Source organism: Camelus ferus, chromosome 6, assembly GCF_009834535.1.
Source record: "Camelus ferus isolate YT-003-E chromosome 6, BCGSAC_Cfer_1.0, whole genome shotgun sequence".
In the NCBI taxonomy this organism is placed as follows: Eukaryota; Metazoa; Chordata; class Mammalia; order Artiodactyla; family Camelidae; genus Camelus; species Camelus ferus.
Genome location: NC_045701.1, coordinates 66,188,469 through 66,206,211, shown reverse-complemented (window position 1 = coordinate 66,206,211; position 17,743 = coordinate 66,188,469). Strand labels below are relative to the sequence as shown.

The window sequence follows — 17,743 nt, the reverse complement described above, 5'->3', positions numbered from 1 at the left end:
CTTTTCTGGTTCCTCAAAGTGCTGAGCAGGGTGAAGGCAGGGACAGGAAAGGAGACATAACACAGGTTCTACTCACTTTCCCGCCCCCACACCACCCTCAGCCCACGGAAAAACCCAGTTCACACAGGGACTGGAGGCTTCAGGGAGACAGTGAAAATGGTGGGTGGGGACATGTCTCCTTAAGTAAATCAGAGTTGGGGAGAGAACCAAAGGGTAGAAGGAAGGCCTGGGAGGCCAGATCAGGTCCTCTGAATATAACACTGATGTTCAGAAGTGGAATGAGGGGAGTCCTTGGGCCCCAGCCTGGAAGTGGGAGAGACAGGCAAGGATGAGGGAGGAGAAAAGGCACCAAGCCCCACCTTGAGGGCCAGAGAAGCCACTAGAGTGCAGGGATCTGGAAACTGTAGACCACCACCTCCACGAGTCATCCTGTGGTGTCAGGAACTCGGGGGCCAGCCAGGACTATACCTGGGACGGGACCCCAGTTGCAGTTGAGGCAGGAATTACGAAGACCCTGGATGGGCCCAATTATCTGTCGAATTTTCAATCTGGAAGCTTAGAAGTCATCTCAGGAGCCAAGCATGTCATGCACGCCACCCTGTCTCCCGTGTCCTCCAGCCACAGCACCTCCTAGGCAGGGTCCATCTTCTTGTGCCACCAGGCCTCTGCCTGCATAGGTCCTCCCCTTCCCAGCTTCATTGCTCATTCTGCTCAGCCTTTGAGCTCAGCGCAGGTCTCATCTCCCTCTGGAACCCCCTGGGTTCCTTGTCCCTACATGTTCTCTTAGGTCCCCATGCTTGTCTCCCAGCATTGCCAGTTATTTTCTTGTCTGAATCCCTCACTGCACTACAAGCTCTTGAAGGACTGGAGCTGACCCGTACTCCCTTGTGCACACTCAGCACCTAGGAGTGCCTGGTCCATGGGAAGGGCTCGATTAACCTGCTGAGTGAAGATGTGAATTAGCAGAAGAGGGGCGGGGCTCAGTCTATTTCTGGTTCCACCCTCTGGAAAATACATGATCTATACCTTGTGCACCTGACTGCCCTTCAAGTATCTGGTGATGATTATCAGATTCTGTCCCCAAGAGCATTCCAGGCATAGTAAACAATCCAGTCCCTTCCACACCTCCTCCAAGGTCCTGGCTTCCAATCCCTTCTCCACTGGGCTCCCTCTTCTGATGGCTCTAGAATTTGTCAGGATTCCTCTTTAAATGAGGCAACCAGAGTGGGACACATGTTTTATTCACATTTCTATCCAAAATATGTAACACTGGGCAATGGCTAGCATTGCAACAGAAATCAGTAGCTAAGCCAGAAATGGGATCCAGATTTTCCGATCCCTAAATCAGTCACATACTACCTTACTAATGTTACTCAGTCCTGGATTAGTAACCTGAACCCAGTTAATTTTCCACTTGCATGCTCAGTGTCATGCCCTGACTCCCAACCCCTCTGCTAACCCCCCGAGCAGCCCTCACCTCAGTGTGAGACAAAGGCCAAGCTACATGTAAGGCCAGCAGCTGGTTCTGCCAGGGATCAGGGCACAGCTGGTGGGAAAAAGGAGGGGGCAGCACAGATTAGGAAAAATGCGCCCCCTCAGGACAGACCAATTCATTTAACAACACATATTTATTGAGAACCTAGCTTCTTGGAGCTTATATTTTAGTAGGAAAGAGAGACAAACTAAAGACATACAGTATAAAGCTTGTTAAAAGGTGATCAGTGCTACAAAAAAAGAAACAGGTTACGGAGCACTGGGGCCGGGGTGGACAGATTACAGTTTTAAATAGGGTGGGCACAGGAGACCTACCTGAATACCCGGAGCAGGAGAGGGAGCTGGGGGAAGGGCATTCGAGACATGGGGATAAGACACAAGGCTGCTTATTTCCTACATCATAAAAACTGCACTGTAGGATGCAGCTCTAGCTCCTGAGAATTAGAAACAAAACTAAACAGAAGAAGGATTGCTGGCTATTTTGGCTAAATGTATACACACACACACACACACACACACACACACGTACACACATTTTGATCTCAGGGCAGGAGGATGAAAGGGCTGTTACTTAATGCTGGCTTCCTAGGATTTCACAACCCGCTCAAGGCAAAGGAGGGACGAGGCGCTCCACCCGCAGGCTTCTGTAAGAGACCGCAGGAATCATAAATACCATGTCCTTTTTGCCTATTTTCTTCTTTTTGAGGAGAGGTTTTCTTTTAACATGTGACACTCTCGGCACAGTCTTTGTAACTAGCTGTAGCACATGTGATACGTACAGAAAGCCAGCACAAAGTGGACCAGCCCTAGTGAAATCTAACGGCTAAACACATAAGCGATACATTTAAACAATACATTGCTATATACAGTGCTTATCTATATATGAATTTTTAAAATGAGCTCTAGTATTAAAGTCTACAGAGGGAGAAAACATTTATCAAATTTCCAAATTGTACTCCTATTTAAATCTCTATTTCCAGGGTCAGCAGTTCATAGCTTCCACAAACTCCTAACTGTGCCCTCTGAAATGTATCCACACTGATTCGTATCTATTGGCTTGCTTCTCTTTTCTGGGATTAGATAGTTACCTTCATAAAGAATATTTGCTAACAACAATGGCAATGGGGAAAAAGTTGTCAATAAATTGCTATCTTTGGGGGCAGATGGTGTATTTTGTCAACCCCTCCTCCTCTTTTCCTTCCCTCCTTCCCTGAAGGATGTACCTATAGGTACATCTTTCCACTGCCCTTCAGAACTTTTCATTACCTTTTCTGATGTTCCAATGTGGATCCAGTCTGGTCATCAAACAGAAAACGCAAACTGTTGAGAGGATAAGTAATGAGCTACTCACATAAGGTATGCACTAATAAAAATTTAATATCAGAAAACAAATCAGAAAACAGCGAAAAAATTGTTTTAACCATTCACAATTAAGGTGGAAAGAGACAAAATTATAAGGCAGCCATCCATGGAATGATTTCATGTTTACAAAGTATCCAGAAAAAAGGGACATTTAAAACCACCATTCAGGCTACTGAACCGGGAGAACTGCAGCGTTACCCCACAGGGCTTCCAGCTTGCTAGAAGAGGCTCTCAGAAAACAGACCAAAGCCAGTCTACTTCTACTAGGCTGAGCATATCTAGAAAACTCCCAATGGTTGTCTAGTCCTTTCCTACAAGTCACAAATATCCCTCAGGTCTTCTCAGGTGAATCTGGATGTCTCAGGTACAAAGGGGCTACATCACTGATTTTAATTTCATAGCATCTCCATCAGTGCTCTTTGGGTGATGTGGACCACTCTGTATTGAGCAGAAATTTTTTAATGCAAGGCAGGTTTCCCTGTAGAACACCTATAGAGGGTTCTCGCCTTGCCCTGCAGCAGTTTTGAGTGAATCTGGTCATGATTCTCAGTCTCCCAAGGGGATCGGGGCCTCATAGCAAGAACGTTCTTTGGGGCCTTGCGTTGTTTACATACAGTTCTCATGTTCAGTATTTAGCTACCATGTGTCTGAGGGGCTGGCGAATCCTCCTAGTTCTAGTCCTTGAAAAAGAGAAAAGTCAGGCAATGACACGTAGAAGTAGGCCAGTAAAAAAACACAATTACATTTCTCCTTTCAACAAAGAACTGACCAGTCAAAACAGCCACCTCTCTCTTTTATTCTAATGATTCAAAATACAGGAACAGCCTTGGCTGTTTCAAACAGGGAAATAAAAAGGTGATGGGAGGAGAGAGAACACATAGCCTCTGTAGGTGGTACCGTTTCCAGCTCTCGACACTTCAGTGCAGAATCTTTGCCTAAAAATGCAATCTGGCAACAACACGCACAGGAAAGCCATCAGACCTGGAACATCACTGCTTTGGGGGTATGGGGACTGATAAGCAATTTACTGAAGAACAAGTGACAGAATGGATCAGTAGTGCTTTTCAACTTAATTTGCCATTTAATTTAAGACAGCACTCGAGATCTGAAGAAAGTCTATCCCTACCGAGGAAAGGGAGTCAAATTGCAATTCAGATTAACTTTGGTTACGAGGCAGGAAGGACCGTGCTTTTCATCATCAACTGCACCTCTCTGGTAGCCACTGGTTCCATCTGTGATCATGGCAGCAGCTTAGGTATTGCCAATGTTTCCAAATGTGTGAGAGCAGTAAGGCATCCACATCTAAGGAGGCAGTTTTAAACAAGAGGAAAATGGAACTGAAATGTGCCAATAAGTGACCATCCGTGTGTCCACCACAAGCAAGTTCCTCCCTCTGGGGAAGGAGGCCTCTGCCATGCTACTCGGTTCCCTGCTGCCTGAAGACGCATTTGAGCCCTGTAGGATTAGTATGGCTATTTCTGCCTGCTGACCAGGAGGGGAATGAGTAGTTCCTAAGGCAGCAGTTTTAAAATCTGGGAAAGCCCATAGCTTCTGAGAGCTGATAGGCCTTGAAAGGTCTGCTTGTTAATGTGAGGTCCAGAGGGGAAGGCAAATTTGGAAGTTAAATGGTTCGATCCTTGCCAGAGTTCAAGGCCCTATCCAGCAAGATATTCTAGCAAAACTTTTAAGTGTGACGGCAAGGCACTGCTGAAAGAGGCTGTGGCCAAGTAGAACAAATTTCTGATCACTGCACACAACAATATGATAGGAAGTGCTACTATCCAAACCAAACCAGACACCAAAACAAGCTATTTATTTAACAAAGTATATTTCCAGGGAGAATCAAGGCAACCGTGTCATTCTGAAGGACCAGATGAAACCTCATGACTCTCCTAAGTCAGAGGCGTTCTCAGGAAAGTCACTTACTTTCTGCTGGTTGTACGCAGTGGTTGCCAGCCACTATCCAAAAGCAGATCCTGTTTATGCTACTTTGGTCTACAGCCAGCAGAGGGCTGGCAAGTTCTATTTCCACAGCTGCTGACCTAGTGACAACTCTAGGAAGGAAATAAAGAAATCCTAGGCATGCTGGCTTAGGTGCCATATAAAATGATTTACAAACTCTTAAATCCAATGTCCTGAAGAAAATAGTCTTGGTTCCCTCTTTATGTAATGTCTTTTGAAATGGTAAAGTCAGAATAAATTAATAATACAATATTATACACTTATTTCATAACACAAGGTTTACAAGGGATTTTGGCAAATATGAAAAATTATCCTACTTTGCTTAACACTTTTACTATCTCAATTGTTTAAATTATCAGAATATTAGTGATTGTGTCATCTCATGTATGAGGAAGTGATATTTAAGGGTTTAACAAAGCTGCATTTGACACAAAGGTAACATCATTGAAGGGAATAAAGAACACAGACAATATTATCTTCATTATCACAGTTCAAGAAGTGGTTGTCCTGATGAGAACTCAACTCACACAAATATTAACATCGCCACCAGCAGTAAGCAGCAAATTACAGGAAGGAGGGGCTGGAGGGAGAAGTTAGGAGAAAAGCATGGAAAAGATGAAGAGACAAGAGACATGATTTTTAAGCTTTAAATCAATAGGCAAACACTTCCCATTTGTGACACATCTTGACTTTCTTCACTGCTGTAGGTGCTTTATGTGGTGCTGGCCTAACAGTCCCCAGGGGACACCAAGTAGTCTGCCAGAGGGACTGCTAAGATACACAGTTAAAAAGAAAAAGAAAGGACAATGTAGGTTTTGGTAATCTTACTTTTAAAAAGATTACTACAAAGACATCACTAACTATCCAAATTCACTTAAAGTTTAACACCTCTTAATTTCCAAAGATACTTTGGGATCTGACTGTTCTTGAAGGAAAGCCTAGGCCTGAACTAGAACTTGGCTCCTCTATAAAGACTGTGTTGGAGGCAGGTACTCTACACAAATGAGAACTTGAAACGAAATGCTATAAAATAGTCATGTCTTTAAAAGCTAGTCCACCTCTGTTGCTCCATTTGATGGAATGGCAGGCTCTCTTTAAAGAGGCATGTGCAAAAGGAGGTGTTCAAGTCTCTCCAGACACCCCCTCTTCAATGGATATCTCTCCCAAGTATGAAGTCAGCGTTCAACGTGTCTTGCCGTCATTTTCCTGACTCTAGCCCCAAATGAACTATACTTATCTTTAGCATCTAAGACAGTGGGCGTCATGACCTTCTATCAAGGCATGTGGCATAGATGCTAAAGCACCAGTCTTACACGGTGAGAACCATGTTAAAAATCAATGGATAAAGTGGCAGAGCCTCTAAACTAAGAAAGAGATTTAGCTTAATTACAGAACACTGTACTTTCATAATTATTTCATTAAGAGTATGAAGTTCTCCACTTTTCCTTAAAACTAAATTCCATCTTCCCTGAGAATAGGGTTAAGAGAAACATCAAAACTCAAAATGCCAAGGGCCCTTGAAAAGACAACACAACGGAATGTCTGTATCCAATCGCAATGTGTTGTTTCTACTCTGAAAGCTTTCCATTACTCCAGGTTTTCATCTCACCTCCCTCCAGACTCTTTCGGAATACAGGTGGAGATGGGCAGGCGAGACAAGAGACTGAGGAAGTGAGCAGCTGTCACGTGCCGGCTGTTCTCACTGGATGGCAAACGGCCACGGACTGAGGCTGGACCCTCCACAGTTAATGTTGGTGTCCTATGGACAGAATGAGTGGGATGAGGCAACCCAGAACCAGGGCGGCCACCTCCAGGCGGCTGAGGCCTCTCCCTCCAGTGGGGTCGGGTTTGTGGCTGTGCCCCATCCCACCCACCTCCGGGAGGACATGTACTGTGGCAACATAAAGAAATGTCCCAGCAGAGAAAAGCATGGCCACTCCAGTGGCATTGACCTCTGAAAGGGCTTCTTTACTGCTCTGTGGAGTAAGAGAGAGAGAGAAGAAAAATTAAGTCAGTAAAATTCAGAGTCTGGAAGAAGTTTCAATAAAAAATACTCAATATTCGTAACTGGTGCTAACTGGGACACAAGGGACATCTTGAGATCAGAGCAATTTTGTTATTTATGGGAAGCTTCCAAACAAGGGTTTAAGACTATTGGTGATGTACACAATTACTTTTTCAAACAAACTTCAAGTCTGGTTGAACAGGTTTGGCCTGTATTCTTAAGATGGAATCAACAGCATTATTAATGCAGATGTCAAATTTCACATATCCATTCATTTACTGTATTAATATTAACAATATTCCACATGCACCAGGCTCTAGGCCAGTGCTTTAGATGTAGCACCTGCCCTCACAGAGCCTAGAAATATCTCATAAGTTAATTTTTACACAGTTAACTTCAACTTTTTCCATTAAAAAAGTGGACCTATGGAATAAGACAATTAAAAATTTGAGAAAAGAACATGCCATAAATATAACATGTAACTCCATGCCTCCAGAATTATCATACCTTCCTGTCAAAAGTTCTCAAAACTTACATTGATCAATGAATTGATAAATGGGGTAAGGTTTAAAAGGGAACTAGATACTGCTCACTGACTGGAGGACAATAAGGCATTTCAGGTGAGTCACCAGGTGTCAGCAATCCAGATCAGCTAACCCTTGATAATAGGAACGTAACCATTCTTTAACCATCTCATTTCTCATACATTCCTTTCTTTTTTTTTTAATTTAATTTTTTTATTGAACTGTAGTTGATTTACAATGTTAGTTTCAGGTGTACAGCAAAGTGATTCAGTTATACACATACATACACATATATACATATATTTCCAGATTCTTTTCCATTATAGCTTATTACAAGAAATTGAATACAGTTTCCTGGATCATACATTCCTTTCAATACAAGTTTTACTATATCAAATATGAATCGAATGACACTCAGGAGAATCAGTGACCTTTAGAGAGAGCATGGCAAAAAGCAGTTTCCAGGAACTATCCTTAGTTGGTTTGGTTCTAAGATTCTCTTCCTGTTCTGTTGCCTGCCAGTTGATGTTTAAGTAAAATGAGGATGGCTGTTGCTAAGAACTGCAGCCCAAGTGGACAGAACTATAAGGCAAGAAAGGTCCAACTTGAGCAACACAGCAGAATGCCCAGGCTCTGAGCTGACTAAAGCCGCGTGCCACTTCGGATCTGAAGCTATGTTCGGTGCAATGAGGAAGAACTTACTATGCAGTGATACGAGGGCTGGGACTAGAAGAACCTGAGTCTTAGCTGAACAGAGCTCTCTCTGTTCATGCCCTACTGCCTCAAAGCTGCTGCGTGCTTGTCACTCACACTTCCTGTGCCCACTGAATCATTACATAAGTACTGTCCTGACTTATGTATCTGTCAGATAAAATTAGAATGTCTGATTAGGTTTAAGTTATGTTATTTTAAAGATCATGTATTTATGCAAATATTTCTGGAACTGATGGAGTAGTAGTTTTCGAATTAAATGAATAAAGAAATTCATGATGAGGACTAGCTTGGAATTAAGATGTTTACTCTGTACAGGTTTTTAATCCCAATTTTATCTTTAGTTTGAGGTGGTGATTTAATTGAAAAATTCATCTTAATAAGAGCCCGTAAGTTCTAGTAGATCACAAAAGAATTAGACATTTGTCTGGATAAGCTAGGAAAGAGTCAGACTTACCTTACTTAGTCCTAAGTACGTCACCATGGACATAACTGGTGCTGCCAGTGCGAAGACGAGTAAGTGCTTTCTGATTCGATTCCGCTCGAGGCCTGCATGCATTAAGAAGGAAACCAGTCCAAAAGCAGCTGGTGCCTAGAAAAAAAAAATTATCCTTTATTATTCTAGAAGTTGGATTGCTTCTGCATTATGAAGAGCATGTCATTTGACTGAATCCTCATACACGAAAACCAGTCATAATAGCAAGTCTGAGCTTTTAGAAATTAATGTTCTAAGCTAGAAAATATCCTATTTGTGTGTGCATGTTAAATAGTCAAAAAACGAATATAAGAAAAGAAAAGCATTTATGATTAAAAATTACTATGAAATATAGAAATCTGTAGAGAATTTAAGTTTGTGTATAAGACCACACAAAAAATAAAGCCCCCCCAAGGATAAGTTTACGAAAATGGTAGCAAAAATACTCCAGCTATGGAAAGATTTATTCAATTCATAAAATGAACAGCAATTATGAAAATAGCTAAAAAATTTTTCCATTCCAGAAAAACATAATGACCAAAGAAAAATTTTAATTAAGACTACAGTCAATACCAAAGCTTACACCAAAATTTTGCTTACCTTATGTAGCATTATTGCCACAAACACAATTAACTGGACACTAGTTTGTGAAGTAGAAGCTGCTGCTCCCAAAGCAACACCATCCGCTAAATTTGGAAAAAGTAAAATCATAAAACACTATAAATAACAACTATAATAGTGTAGTGGTTGAGCATGTGGGCTGTAAAGTCAGATAGAGCTGGACTGGACTCTGGGAAGGTTACTTAACCTTTCTGAACCATATAGCCTTCTCATTTCTAAAATGGGTTCAATAAAGCATATACTCTTAGGGGTTTTATGAGGGTTAAAAGAGAAAACATATGGGCCGAGCTTAGCACAGGTGCCATTCGATTTTCAGTATGTCAGCTGTTACTGCTGTTACTGGAAAATTCTGATGCTCAAAAATCTGATTAATCAATCAAACTGTACTAATAGAAATGTCAAAGAATTTCAAAGGAAGCATCTCTGCATCTTGCAGCTGAAAAAACAAAATAAAGACACTAGGACTCGGCATACATGATTTACACTTATGGAGTAAATACTGGTTGAATGGGTGAATTTTTTGTTAGAAAAGTATGTTTTACCAAAAGTCCAGATACTAGTGTATCACCTTTCACATGCTTTTGTTTGTCACTGACAGATCCCTACTACTGAGACTAGTTTTGGTTTGTGATTCCAAAGCTTGCTCAGTCAGCAATCCCAAGACTCTGACACTCTACAGCCTGCCTCTGTCTCGACTGGTACTTTGGGTGGATACCAGGCAGCAGGGCTATTCAGTACAAAAATGCCAGGTCCTTATGCAGATGAGATCCTACGGCTGAGGTCAACACTTTTTCTTAAAGGGCCAGATAGGAAATATTTTAGTCTTTGTGGGTCATTTGGTCTCTTGCAACCACTCAACTCCATCATTATTGTGTGAAAGCAGCCACAGATAATACGTAAACAAGTGGCCATGGCTGTTTTAATAAAACTTTACTTACGGACACTGAAATTTGAATTTCATGTAATTTTCACATGCCATGAATTATCCATCTATTAAGAAATATAAAAACCATTCTTGGCTTGCAAACCCCTGACTCTGAGTAGGCCAGGGCTTGTGCTTGTGTAGGAGGACTTCATTAAGCAACCATTTCCCCAAAAGGCCAGCCCAAGAGCATTTCATGTGGACGGTCCCCGTGTGACAGAAAAGAAAGGGGTTCCACTGTAATCCAATCCTACCTGCAGCATGGACGACCAGCCCCAGTGTGGTGGTGATTTTGGAATTGCTAGGCCTTGCTGTTTCTGGATCTGAAGTAAAAATAAGCAAGTCAGCCATTCAGCAATGTGAAACAGAAACTGTTAGAACATTCACCTGGATGTGGAAGAATTCTTAGCAAGCTCTTAAAGTAGTAGATTATTTTCCTCACTATTGTCTTTTCTTCTGCTTCAAACATGTAGAAATTTCCTCTGTCCTGAAGAAGTGGGCAGGAGGGAACTTTTCCTTTGACCCGGCCTTCCCTGAACAGACGTCACCCTCAACTGCCTCACACCCCTTAACGCCCTACCTCTCCACGGAAAGTGCTCAGGAGCCTCTGATCACTTCTCTCCAGACCAATTTCACTGTCATTGCCCACCTCCTTCTCTTCCCCAGCCTCCTGCAATTTCATCTTTATTCTAACATCAAAATGTCTGTCACATTTGCCTTTCTCCATTTTATCGCCATCATTCTAACCTCAATTTTCATCAACCCAAACCTAAATTAGCAATAAGCTCCCAACTGGTTGTTTCCCCTTACTCTCCTCCCTAACTCATCTTACAAATCTTGTCAGATGCATCTTTCTGAATCACCACCCTTGTGATGGGTCAGTTATCCAGTTAAGAATCTGCTGCTTTCCAAATTCAATCCAAACTGCTCTATTAAGTAGGTTCTTGAGCCCTTTATCAACTGGTATCATCTTATTTCTCACTGTCCAATCCAGTTAAACCAGTTTATTTAACATCTCTAATAAAACTGTCTCATTCTTCTTTCCTCAAATCTCCTCACCCCTAATTCTTGGCATGTACTGTTCAGCTTGGCAATCCAAAACTGAGAGAGTGTTCAAAGTCTAAATCTAGGACTGCTGATTTCCATAAAGAATCAAAGGTTAGTTAATTCCAGCTCAAAACAACCTGCCCCCTGCCTACAAATATACAGCTCTATGCAAGTCTCTACGTGCTACTTGAAGGTTTCTTCTCTACTCCACCTTAGATATACAAACTGTTTTCACTTAAATATGTCTTATATCCCCAGATTGACTGTGAACTATATAGAATTAAATTCTATACTTCTTTCCCTTCCTTCCTTCCTTCCTTTTTTTAAATGGAATTACTGGGGATTGAACCCAGGCCCTCATGCATGCTAAACGTGTGCTCTACCGCTGAGCTATTATCCTCCCCCCTCCATTTCTTTTTTATATATCTTATAGCATAGCACTGGCCACCCACTAGTTGATTAATAAATTCTTGGTGGAGAGTAAAAAAAAAAAAAAAGTAGTTATCTGTACTACAGCTATTATAGAAAGTAAACAAACAAGTAAATAATGTCCAAACAATGCAAAGTTCAAAGACACGGACATCAAAATGCCAGGTGAAATGACAGACGGACATTAGTCAAATAAACTGCAAGGAATGTAATCATTTTGAGAGGCCCAGCACACAAAAGGACGGTTTACAATGGAAAAAGCATGCATGAGTAAAGTAACACGCCATCTTTTTATTAACAACATTTATCTTCTAATTAAAACACTGCAAGAAGGGAAGTTAAAGCCCCTAATCACTCTGAGACAACAAATATTTCAATATCACCCCGAACTGGAAGAACAATCAGATGGCACTATGCAACAAGCTTATTTTGGCTTTTCTTCATACAGAGTCTTGTGGTCTAGCTATGAGAAGCATCTTAAATAAAAATTAGAGGCTTTAAAATTAAAACACAATTTTTATAAATCTCTAGGAAAAGATGGCGTCAGAATAAATTTAATACATGAATTAACTTTTACTGATAAAAATACACAAAACTCTGCAGGTAATAGGTAAAGTGAAGCCATTAGATACATGAAAGCCAGCAAAAATAGTGACCTCTGAGACAAAACAGGAGGAAGAATAAAGGACCACATGCTACATCTAATCTTTGTATGGGGTTACAGGACACCAATCAGCCTAAAAATGCATTTTAAATTAAAACTCAAAAAAATTGAAAGAAAAATGTCATAAAGGCCAGTGTGGACAACTACGTATGTAATGCAGCTGGAGTCAGATTCCATCCAACAGAGGGTGCTTCTCATTTACTATTTAGAATTCAGTACATGAATAAAACCTTTTACTCCTAAATCAATTTCCTAAAAGAAGACTTGGTTTAAAAAAGAGAGAGGGAGGGAGAGAGAGAGAGAAAGAAAGAAAGAAGAAGAGAAAAGAAATAGTAAATACAAGGAAATTTAAAACTTTTCTAGACCACGGGCATTTTTTGTTTAAAATTTAATCCCATAATTTTAAAAAACCTTTCATTTGGGAATAATTTTAAATGCTCAGAAAAGTTGCAATAGTTCTAAACACACTCAGATACTCTTTTCTCAGAATGACTGATAGTCTAACATTTTGCCCATTTGCTTTATCATTTGTGCTCACGCTCTCTTGTTCTCTATCCACACCACACAAACGCACATATTTTTTCCTGTACCATTTAAGTTGCATCCATCAGAGCTCTTTACCCTTAGCTACTTCAGTATGTATTTCCCCAAGAGAAAGGATGTTTTCTTATATAATCACAGTATAGTTATCAACTTCTGTAAGTTTAACATTGATTTTTTTTTTCTAATCTCTCTTGCATATTCTAATTTTGTCAGTTGTCCAAAGAGCATTTTTCCTTTTCCAGGAAGGATTCAGTCCACGATCAGATTTGCACTTAGTTGTATATCTTCAGTCTTCTTTAATCTAAAACATTTTCTCTGCCTTTGACTTCGGTGACATTGCTATATCTGAAGACTACATTCCCCTCCCTGCACCTTCCTTGTCTTTTAACAGAATGATCCTTCCTTTTAGATTTGTCTGATGTGTCCTCAGATAACGCATTCCTGCATGGCATACTACGTAGGTGATGCTTCTCAGGATATCACATCCAGAAGCACAGGATGTACATCTGCTGCTCACTGTGGTGTCAATTCTGGATTTTATCTTGGACACTGTAAATGTTATCTTGTGGATACTATGGATTCAATTATATTCCTCCAAAGAGTGTTGACTTTTTTGTTTTGCTTTAAGTAACTTGGTTTGGCTCAAACTGCCAACTCTCTCTTTTGAGCAGCTGCCTAAATCTCAGTTTAGTTCTTTTATCTTCAGCTGAGCTTCCTGGAGTCTGCCCAGGAAAGTACGGTTCAGGGCTTAGCCAGAGACTTGAGCAGTTTATACACAGAATTTGGGGCTGAGTTTCTCTGTCTCTCTCCTTTCTAAGATTCTCCCCTCACTTTCCAGAGGCTGCAGTTACCCGGAACTCTGTCCTCCAGTTCCTTAGGCCAGAAAGACTTGAGTTTTCTATCAGTTAGCTACCCTACATGCACTGACTGCTAAAAGCAGTAAAAATAGGAATTAAAAGCAGTAAAAATAGATCCCAAGTGTTGACTCACTTTCAGAATTTGCCTCCATTAGGTCACTCTCCAATTGTCTTTAGATAGTGCTTTTAAAATTTTGTCCAAAGTTTATAGTTATCTGTAAGGAGGCTGGTCTGATAGGAACTTACTTATTTATACTAAAGCAGAATGCCAATGACATTAATTCTGGTTATCTGATCAAGGTATTGCCTGACTTCTTCATTTACTTTTTTTCCCCTTGCAGCTAATAAGCAAATCAAAATATACCCCCTAGATTTAACATTGATGATTCTGACCTGAGCCTATTTTTACTATGAAGGTTGCAAAACTGATTTTCCAATTCCATCAGTTGGCACTTAGCATTCTACTGTAAGCAAATGCACCCCCTTCTCCTTCTTTTATCTTTGTCTCATGTGGATGGGCCTACTGCTTCCCATTTTTTCAATGGCTTACACTTTATTACTGTTCTTAATTATCCTGGTGTTCAAATTGTCCTAATTCTGGCCAGCGGAAGCCCCTTCAAGCTGGTTCCTATATCCTGTAACATGTTTCCATCTTCTTTCTTCCTTCAGGTATATATATTTCTTGAGCGCTAGATGTTCCAAGCTCATTTTATACTTACCCTGCCTCTGTCCTGGAATCAGCCATTTCTCTGAAGAGCCCTGGAATGCTCATTGCTAGTGGGGTGTCTTTATTTCTAGGCCCTTTCTATAGACAGAGCTAAGACATACGTACATGTATACATAAACACACATGTATATATGTACACATATACATACACATACAAGTTTTAGAAATCATGATTCCAATGGCTCCAATTCCAATTCATCCCTGCAGGGGTTCTTTCCTGCCTTCCCTCATTCCCTATTTGTATGTCCTTTTTTCCTCAGTGAGGACTCTGGTTCCACCATCAGCAACACATTTATTCATTTGCTCAATCTTTTAACACATCTAATACAGTTCAGAACTGTTCTGCCCATACCACTACAAAAAGCAAAGCCTACTAAAAAGAGTTCGGTATTTGTTTATGCTTCTTCCCCAACTCCACACATCACTAAAGGTACGTCACCAAATACTCTGTTCACAAGTTACTTGAATTCACTTTTAAAAAATCCCCTTCAGTGTGATTGTTATTCATCTGAAATACAGTTCACTTGTTTCAGTTAGCTCCCCTATCTTGGTTGATTTCATTTTATTTTTTGAATATGGAAAATATTAACACTTTTCCAAAAGTCAAAACTGTATCAAAAAGGCATGCCCAGGGAACTGTCATGCCGTCCTCAAAACCTTCTGTCCTATCCCACCCTCGCCCTCACTCCTACAGGTAACCAACTTTGTGTTCTAGCTGATCCTTCTTATATTTCTTTTTTGTAGAGATAAGCAGATATATACATGTTCTCTTATTTCTCCTTTCTTGTACAAAACATAGTATTTGATAGATGGTAATTTATTTTTGCTTTTTTTTTTCACTTAACAGTTTTTCCTGGAAATCTCTCCCCATCAGTTCACAGAGATCTGATTTCTTATTCTTTTTCATAGCTGCACAGAACTCCATTACATGTATGCACCATACTTCACTCAACCAATCTGCATGGCTAGACACTGAAGTGGGTGTACAACGGTAAACAATGCCGCACTGATTAATCTTATGCATATGTATTTTCACATTGGAGCCAAATGATCAGATTCTGAGAAGTGGGGTTTTGGGTTGAAGGGTAAATACACATGTAGTCTTGTTAGATACACCCAAATTCCCCTCCAAGGGGGCTGCACCATTCATTATGCATTTCCAAAGCAATGGATGGCAGTGTCTGCCAATAGAGTATACTGTCACGCTTTTGAATTTTTGCCTATCTGACAGGTGAGAAATGGCATCTCAGTGGAGTTTTCACTTGCATTCTTCTTATTTTAAGTACAATTGAACATTTTTTCATATGTTTAAAGGCCATTTTTATCTCTTTTAATGAACTATCTTTACATGGCTTTTGCCTGCTTTTAAACAGTTTTTGGTAGACCAGGAATTGTTAACCTGGGGTCCACATAGCAGAACACAGGTAGAATGCAGGGGGTATCTGTGACTTTAACTTGAAAAAAAATGCACTGTATTTTTACTAACCTCTAACTGAATTTTAGCATTTCCTTTAATTATGAATATAGACAATGAACCACAAGTAGCATTAGTACTACCTTTACTGCCAACAGAAATCAGAAATTTCATATTATTTTACAGCTGTTATTGATATCTTCATACTATCACTTTCACTCATCACTGCTTCAGATTAAGGGCTTAGAGAAGTGCTGTCACATTGCATGATTATAGTCTTCTTGTCCGTAGATGCTCATGTGATGGAGCTGGGCAACTATCAGGCAACTCTGTACCTAACAGTCATTCAGCCACCAAAAAGTACAAGTCATGGTCTCTCAGTGGGGACCAGGATATCTCTGCTGCTTTCTAGTAGTTCCTATCCACAAAATCTCTGTCAATGTATTTGAAAATATCTGTAAACCCTTATGTCTATATAATTCTTTCAAACGTATTTCTATCATGATGGCATCAGTTATTATCATGGACCAGAATTTCTTTTTATTTAATATAAACCATATAGAGATGTTGATCTAGCCAAAGATGAATTCACTGATCTTAAGACAAAAAAGTTACTCTGACTAGAATTAATTTTAAAAGTCTTGGAGAATTCTAGTTGCCCTTAGGAGAAGCTTGTCTTTCCCTACTAAGAGAGCTATGCATGTATTTAAGTATATCTGTAATAAAATGTCTTTGTGAATCAGGCTCTTCTGCACTAGTAACCATCAAAACAAAAACCCAAATCAACTGGATGTTCTACTCAATACTCTGTTGCCTTGTTAAAGCGCATTTATTTAATGCCCTGATAAAGAAGACATACATTACTATATCACAACTTTGTTTTAATGTTTTGGTAACTATATTTCAATATAGTTGATTTTCTCTATAATCCTATGCACTATGTTTTATGCATTTCAAAACATTACTCCGATAAAAGGTCCACAGGCTTCAGACTGCCTAAAGGCTCCATAGCACAAAAAGGGTTAAGAACTTCTGCCCTAGACCTCCATCAAAGGAGACAGCTTTAAAATAACAAGGGTAATAATCCAATAAACACTCTCTTGTGCCATGTCACAACACTCTAGCTTGCCCAAAAGAATAAAACGTTCATCAGAACCTGAGAAAGACAAGAGTTTTAGCATAAAATAAGGCCACTGATACATACATACCGAACTATTCAATGATTTATGACCACCTAAATTACAAATTTATTGGACTGCCCAGAAAACCTTGGAGCCACTTACCATCAGTAGAATGCACATGGGAGCTGCCGATCTGGTCCACCAGCAACATGAAAACGAAGCCCAGAACAAGGGAAACACCGATGTAGGCGTGCAGCTGTGTGTGGTCATGGTTGTGCTCATGTTCATGGGCAACTGGTATTTCTGCTGCTTTATCTGATGCAATCACATTCTGTGTTTGACTTGATTGGTGGTGTTTTCCTAGAGCAGAATGAACCATAAGGAGAAAATGTGTCCCTCTTAAAACATTTTCATGTGGACATTTCCATTCTTTGGTATTTCAAGCTCTATAGACTTTATGGCAAAGACATTCACTTCCTATATTGTAATCCAATCATAAACTTCCTTAACTTAAAGTTCATTATGAAAAAATTCCCAAGGGTCTTTTGCTTTTAACATGCAGAACTTTTAATTGCCTACTATTCTCAAAACCTAGGAAGGGGAGCAGTTATAGCTCAGTGGCAGAGCACGTGCTTAGCGTGCATGACGTCCTGGGTTCAATCTCCAGTACCTCCATTAAAAAAAAAAACCTAGGACATGAAAGCAAATTACCAAGCAAGAAAGCAGTCACATTCCCAAGCGATATCCCCAAATCTGCCTTTCTGGCTAGAGAAATTCATACCAATGAAACTACAGTTAAGTTTATTTTGATGAAAATAGGCAAATGAAGAACAGTAACAATGAAAATAATTACAAATCAAATGTA

General features: G+C 40.2%; 1 protein-coding gene across 3 annotated transcripts in view; it reads right to left on the bottom strand.

Moving 5' to 3' along the window:
* Positions 1 to 2,846: 2,846 nt before the first annotated feature.
* SLC39A9 (solute carrier family 39 member 9) overlaps positions 2,847 to 17,743 on the bottom strand; it is a 39,619-nt gene continuing 24,722 nt past the window's right edge. The window contains exons 3-8 of one of the 3 annotated variants that reach the window (XM_014560668.2): positions 17,041 to 17,238; positions 10,331 to 10,399; positions 9,134 to 9,219; positions 8,516 to 8,650; positions 6,693 to 6,794; positions 2,847 to 6,577 (exon numbers count right to left, since the gene is read on the bottom strand). In XM_014560668.2, the coding sequence (XP_014416154.1) occupies positions 6,518 to 6,577; positions 6,693 to 6,794; positions 8,516 to 8,650; positions 9,134 to 9,219; positions 10,331 to 10,399; positions 17,041 to 17,238 (650 nt within the window). In that variant the 3' untranslated portion in view covers positions 2,847 to 6,517. Of the gene's footprint in view, positions 6,795 to 8,515; positions 8,651 to 9,133; positions 9,220 to 10,330; positions 10,400 to 17,040; positions 17,239 to 17,743 lie in introns of all 3 variants that reach the window. The other 2 variants (XM_032482260.1, XM_006186429.3) reach the window with 2 other exon arrangements.